Genomic DNA, 6,724 nt, shown 5'->3' with positions numbered 1-6,724 from the left:
AACTTAAAGAGTTGTCAAAGTTGGTACAGTATACAGGGTATAACCCGCACGTTAACAGCTCTCCTAAAAGTAAAGTAACTCTTTGCCGACAGGGGGCGCCATATCTCGCAATCAAACAAAAATAACCAGCCCCCATTATTAAATTAATCACAAGTCACATCACATAATCACATCTCCTTTAAAGCACGGAATATTGCACACACGCAATAATAATATACAATGGCTGACGCAACCACACGCATTTTCTACACAACTGTATACACATCTACAGTAACACAACAACGAGTAAGGGGGTTTGATGCATGCTGGTACATGTAGTCAATTGTACATTGCTAGGATGACCAATCCACTCCATTTAAATGTTACATATAAAACAGTGCAGTGATAGGGACTATATGCCTCTATGTAGGCCATTCAAATCCCACGTTTGAGAAGACATTTTTTTATATATATATAAATAGATAGAATGTATTTATAGTTCTTGCTTTTAAACTTTTGCGTCGCATGCCTGTTTTATCATTCAATATTTCCACTTCAATGAGATGAGTAGGCCTATTGATGAGTATTTCCTTTGACATTGATTACCAGGGATTTACAGACTGAGGACAGCGTGACGTCAGAGACCAGCTGACCAGGTTGTTGTGCTACTGAAAGCTCGTCCTCAGACGGGAACGCGACGAGGAAGCGACGACACATCAAACGACTTTTAAAAGACGCAATTTCTCACCGACAATTTTATATTTTAGCAGTTTCACAGTTTTACTTCGTGAGTTATTGACATTGTTTTCATAATTGTACCACCAACGCTTTTTTTTCAACCGGAGAACTGGTTGACTTTGACGCAATATGCCTTCCGAAAAAACCTTCAAACAAAGAAGGACATATGGTAGGTAATGTTTCAACAAGCCTCTTAACATGCGGAGAATGCTTTCTGCTGGGACGACATCGGTACAGATGTGTTTACTCCCTGCGGACGGTGACATACACTCTTTGTGTGTTGTTTATTTGAGTATTTAATATTCAACTGAGTCATGGTGTTAGCCAGGCTTGTCTGCTGCTCTGTTTACATTGTATATCACTGTATGTTGGCTACATCTTGACTTAGTAGCCCATATAAAGTCAGCCACAGAGTGATTTTGTACTGGGGAACAGTTGAGTCATCGAAAACATTAAAGACATAACTTCTAAGGGTAACTGATCATAAACACATCAAAGCTTTAATCTATTGTGTTTGCACAATGTGTTATGTAGGAACAATCATCACATCGAGGTAGGTTGTATTAACGATAAAAGATGAGAGCCACAAAAACTGCATTCGAGGTTGTTTTTCCGCTTCACCCCACAGGCCTCTGTATTTGTGTGGTGGGAGAAAAACAAAGTGGTGTCGAAATGCAGAGCAGGGAGAGCTGCAGGATTGGGGGATGGGACTGGCGATGGAGGGGGGGGGGGGGGGGGGGGGGGAGTACACAAATGATACTGGCACGAAAGCAGCATATAGACCTAGAGTTGACATGGTTCAGGTTTGTTGTTTGAATGCATTGGTTAGGTTAGCCTAGCGTAAGACAAAGTCTGTTTGGGTATTATTGTTTCGGTTTGTCATCTGCCCCAGTGGAGGTGTGGCCAAGCTGTACACAACAAATGCAACAAAAGTATTACATTCGGTGACAAAGTGTGTATTAAATATTGTCACTTCACTTGGGTAAGAGAACAGGTTTTTTAGGCCTACCTCCAGTTCCACAACATGACTAGGCCACCGGGTTCACAGCAATACAAATAGATATTACAAACTTCATAGTTCAGCCATGAGATTAGGTTCAATATTTAAACATGTGACTTCATAATTACTAAAGCATTTAAATGTAAACAAATATATTGATGACGTTGGAGCAATTCAAGTCTTTCCAGCCTTGCAATGGAGGTGGTGGGGATGTCATGAGTCATTTGTGGAAACCACCACTATTCTCCTGGCTCATGTTTTCCATGACTTCCGCATTTAAATTTGACTGGCGTATGCTGAGTTACACAGTGGATTTACAAGATATATAAATGCAAGGATATTTTCATATTTTGACATGTCATGGGCAGATCACCTGACAATGAGTTGATGCGGCATGTGACTATTACTTTGCCATTGTTGGCAAATAGGGATTCAAATGACCAACGTTTGTGTTTCATAGTATTGGAGATCAATGTAATTTGGTTTTTCAACTTTTCATCACATTTGATGTCAACATGACAATGCAGTTATTAATGTTGTTGCACAGTTCTACCAACTAAATACTTTGTACACGTGTACAAATGATGTGTTATCTTTACTGTGGAATCATTTATTTAGGATTAGGTACGGATGGGCCTAATAAGGTCAAAATCCTGCCGTGGGAGGGGCTTGCTGGTTGGTCGGGTGGCCTGTTCATTTTGTTATCTCAGTTCTTGTAACGTAACGTGTATTATCTTGGTGTGTTGTAATCAGGCATAAGGAACAGGGAATGGGTCAGGGCCTAATTTTACTTCCCAAAATGTCCACTATAGGAAGTCTGAACTTTCAGAAAGCCCTGTATTTTAATTGTTACATAATAGGCTAAATCCGTTAGCTCTGGCAATGGTACTACCTAGGATCTCTCTGACCCTAGCGATTATGGTCTGTGGGTCTGAGACCAATGTTTGTACTCATATCCTGTTAGGGGTGTAACGATACACTCATTCGTACCAATTTTCTTCGGTACGGGTCTAACGGTTCGATGCACGTTTAATTTCGGTACGTACCGAAAAAAAATAAAATATATATATTGATTATCACTCACTCTGTGACACTGTGAGTGTCTTATCTTATTATCCACAATGGAAATAAGTCCTGGACGATTGTGTTTTTATCCTCAATTGTATTTTATGTATTTTCATTTGTGTTAGGCATTTGTTTTATACAATTTGATGAATCAAATCAAAATCCAATTGATAAAAATAAAATAATAAACTGCTGTACCGAAAACATATCGAACCGAGACTTAAAAACCGAGGTATGTACTGAATCATGACTTTTGTGTATCGTTACACCCCTATATCCTGTACATCTGAATGGAAAAAACGTATCAGGATTTTCTTCTCCTGTTTAGGAAACTGGGAGATACTCCATCAAGAATTGGAATATGAATTCACCTACTTAGTTACTAAGTCGTTACTAATACAGTTTGGTTTTGGGTTATCATGTCTGTTTGCATTGATGTGTCAACATGTTTTATTTTTTATTGCTTGTTGTTGACCTGCTATTTAGCTAACCAACAGGTCAATATGATTGTCCTGTGTTTTGCCCACAGAGCAGAGAGTAGAAGATGTGAAAATCATCCGCGAGCAGCACCCCAACAAGATCCCTGTAAGTCATCTAATCTAATGTTTTGTTATGTTTAAGACCATGGTAAGAGCAACATTACTTGATAAGATTGTCACAGGAATATAAAATGTATTTTAGTCATTCTAACACATCCTAACAGACATAGTGACAGTTACCAGCTTGTGGCTTCGTGATCACTGACATAGAAACCCTAAAGGGCTCTGATTGGCTGTTGGTTCCTGGTACTTGTGACAGGTTGGTCTGTGGAGTCTCCGCTTTATTACCAGGTGTCTTTTGCACCTTCGGTTACACCTGCTCAGCCTGGAGATAGAATATCACTGCAGCTCTCCATCTGCTCTCCCCTCTGGGATCCCCCAGCCCCCCCCCCCCCAGTGATCATGGTCCCCCCTGCATGCTTCCTGTCTTTGGGGGGGGGGGGGTTGGGACTCAGCGGCCATGTCCCGCCCAGAGACCACATGGTGTGCTGCTGCTCAGTGTAATATGAATCCACTTCACTCCACAGGACACACGCCAGAGACCACAGCCTCCCTTCTGTGTAGCTATAGCTCCGCCCCCTTCTGTGTAGCAATAGCTCCGCCCCCTTTTGTGTAGGTATAGCTCCGCCCCCCTCTGGAGCCCAAATCACCCTTCTTCGTCAACATATATGCAAAGATCTGCGAAGATCCAGGTCACTACACACAGACCTGTACACGCCCATTTCTCTAGTGGAGGAAGTATCCGTCCTCCCTAAGTTTAGCAATGACATCACCTGCCCCAACTTATCCTTGATTGGTCGAACAGGCAACTGGAGTAGTGTTTTGCTTTTTCTTAGCAAAATAATAAAATTAATCCACTCTGCTCTGATACTCTGCATCTAACCCACTTCAAGACATGAACCTCTTTTTTTTTTTTTTGGGGTTATTTACTTATGTACGTATGACTGGTGCATACAACATTCTCTTTCCAGTTGATTGATAAGACCTACCGCTATAATAAGGTTCAGAACAGCAGGATAGCAATGTGTGTGTGTTTCCTAGGTGATTATTGAGCGGTACAAAGGAGAGAAACAGCTTCCCATCCTGGACAAGACCAAATTCCTAGTGCCGGACCATGTGAACATGAGCGAACTCATCAAGATCATCAGGTATAGTCTTCTTTCTTTCTTTCTTTCTTTCTATCTCTTTGTTCTCTTTCTCTACTTTGTCTCCTGCCACCCCCTGCAGCTGGTGCACCAGCTGACCATCAACCAAGTCTTCCTCCTGACCTTGTCTCCCCCCTGCAGGAGGCGTCTGCAGCTGAACTCCAACCAGGCCTTCTTCCTGCTGGTGAACGGACACAGCATGGTTTCTGTGTCGGCGGCCATCGCTGAGTTGTACGAGCGGGAGAGGGACCAAGACGGATTCCTCTACATGGTGTACGCCTCCCAGGAGACCTTTGGAACGACCACCACTGCCCAATGAACAGCTCTGGACCCACGCCGCGACCCGGCCCATGTGGTTGTGACAATGATGTTGATGAAGTCCCGACTCCCTCCTCCTTAAGTCATTGTGTCATTCGGTAGTTCACTACAAGAAATGGCCAATGGAGAGCTTGAAATCCCAATCTTCCGCTGGTTATAATCTCGTGGGGTCATTCGTTGTAGCAATGTTTTGGGCTCTGCCAGAGGGGCCGCTTGCTTCCGTCAGTGCTACAACATCTGTAAACACACATACATATATATATATATATATATACAGCACATACCATAGGAGATATTTGCGTTACTACTTATGTCTTTCTGAGTTTCATATTTCATTGTATTCATAGTTAAACAAGAATATGCTTGATTCAACCTCCCAGGTGACCTTGAATGAACAGGATTAGGAATAGGGGTGATGACATGATAAGTAGGATCAGAGAGAGATGGCTAGCTTGTTCTCTGCTTAATCTCCCTTCTGGGCCCTTTGTGTCTGTATGTTTGAGTTCCTTCTTGGGGTCTATCTACGTTCCTTTGCTTGCTAATATTACACCTCGTTACAATGAAACTGATTTTCCTGAGGATCATAAATAGACTTTTTTTATTGGGAGATTGCGTTGTTTTGGATCCGCTTTTGATTTTGTGCAAGGGCGTTGATGATTTTTTGACAATATAAGGAGTGTCATTTTAATAGATGGTGGTTCTCAAATGCCCGTAATCCAATTGAATGGTAGAATGGTAATCCCAATGTTCTTGAACTTTCAAGCAGAGACCAAGAATGTTGGTTGTGCATGAAATGTGTCCATGTCCTTTGAGAGACATGGTCACTACCGCAGTTCACAGAATCAAGGGGAAAAGTGCATAAGCTATTAAGCAGGCATGGACAAATCGGTTGGCATGTCTGGGTCTGGATAGACTAGAGGCTTGATTAGAGGCTGTATTTACCCATCAGCCCACCTGTTAGGTAAAGATTGCCTCAGCACTTTACATGCTTCCCTTGCTCTGCTCACTTCCCCTCACTGGTTTCTCCCTGCCATTGGTGGTTTTGACGCTTTTATAATTGCAGTATTTTTATCTGTTTTGTTTGTTTTTTATTTAAGCTAATTTTACTTTTGTGTACTCTGTGTGACTCTCGCTGTTCCATGTGGAGTATAAAGGTGACTAGTTTGATAGTTCTGTCTTTCTGATTACCGATTACATATATTATGTGTGAGTAACAGACACATTCACATTTCCTTTCAATGTAGTCTCTGTGCTTGCTGTTTTACAAACATGTGCACGTTCAACACAAACGTACACAGTAACAACGCCCAGCTTTCGTATTTATGTTTGTATTTTTTCAACAATAAAAATGAAGAGTAAAAACTGTTTGGGGTCCCTGAAAAGCATGCTGAGGATAAACCCTTAATCTGTAATGTATGGTTATCTTGAAACCGCACAAGCCCTCTGTAGACTACAGCCCCCAAAAAGACACACTTCTGAAAGCCCATGCAGACCCCACTGAAATGTAAAATATTGTTTATTCTTGGTGGTTGTCAAATTAGTAATTTTATGGTTTACAAATACCCAATGGTCAATGTGGTTATTTTATATTTTGTATAATACACATTTGGTAATTATTTATATGGAAGAGATTGAGCAGGTGTAAAATATAGACAGTTGTTCGTTACTTATGACACACTGACAGCTTACTGAAGTACCACAATCATTGATCAGGGTGTTTCATGATAGTAAAATAGCCTCGGGTAACTAGGTGGAATGGAAAAGTGTAAACAAAACATGCCCCAGTCGCAGTTGCCGCTCTGGCAGAGGGGAAGAAGAGAAGGATGGGGGAGTGTCTCTAAAGCCGGCGAGGAGGTGAGTTTCAGCGGTGAGGATCACGACAAACCATCCAGTATTCTGAAGTTCAAACAAACGATTAGAAATATGTAAATGTATAAAGT

At 41.6% G+C, this 6,724-nt stretch overlaps 1 protein-coding gene across 1 annotated transcript; it reads left to right on the top strand.

Moving 5' to 3' along the window:
• The first annotated feature begins 660 nt into the window (after positions 1 to 660).
• map1lc3b (microtubule-associated protein 1 light chain 3 beta) lies at positions 661 to 6,149 on the top strand. Its single transcript, XM_084477933.1, has 4 exons — positions 661 to 886; positions 3,312 to 3,367; positions 4,363 to 4,469; positions 4,608 to 6,149. Exons 1-4 carry the CDS (start codon positions 847 to 849, stop codon positions 4,783 to 4,785), a joined length of 381 nt encoding a protein of 126 aa, XP_084334059.1. The 5' UTR covers positions 661 to 846; the 3' UTR covers positions 4,786 to 6,149.
• The last annotated feature ends 575 nt before the right edge of the window (positions 6,150 to 6,724 follow it).

This window comes from Micromesistius poutassou (genome assembly GCF_964030765.1).
Source record: "Micromesistius poutassou genome assembly, chromosome: 13".
Classification (NCBI taxonomy): Eukaryota; Metazoa; Chordata; class Actinopteri; order Gadiformes; family Gadidae; genus Micromesistius; species Micromesistius poutassou.
This window is presented reverse-complemented; position numbering and strand designations above follow the sequence as displayed.

What these genes read in the sequence shown, in the direction of transcription:
- map1lc3b (XM_084477933.1), top strand. Translation starts at nt 847, where the DNA reads ATGCCTTCCGAAAAAACCTTCAAACAAAGAAGGACATATG. An exon ending in CAAACAAAGAAGGACATATG is followed by an intron (nt 887 to 3,311) that starts GTAGGTAATGTT and finishes TTTTGCCCACAG; the next exon opens with AGCAGAGAGTAGAAGATGTG. An exon ending in GAACTCATCAAGATCATCAG is followed by an intron (nt 4,470 to 4,607) that starts GTATAGTCTTCT and finishes TCCCCCCTGCAG; the next exon opens with GAGGCGTCTGCAGCTGAACT.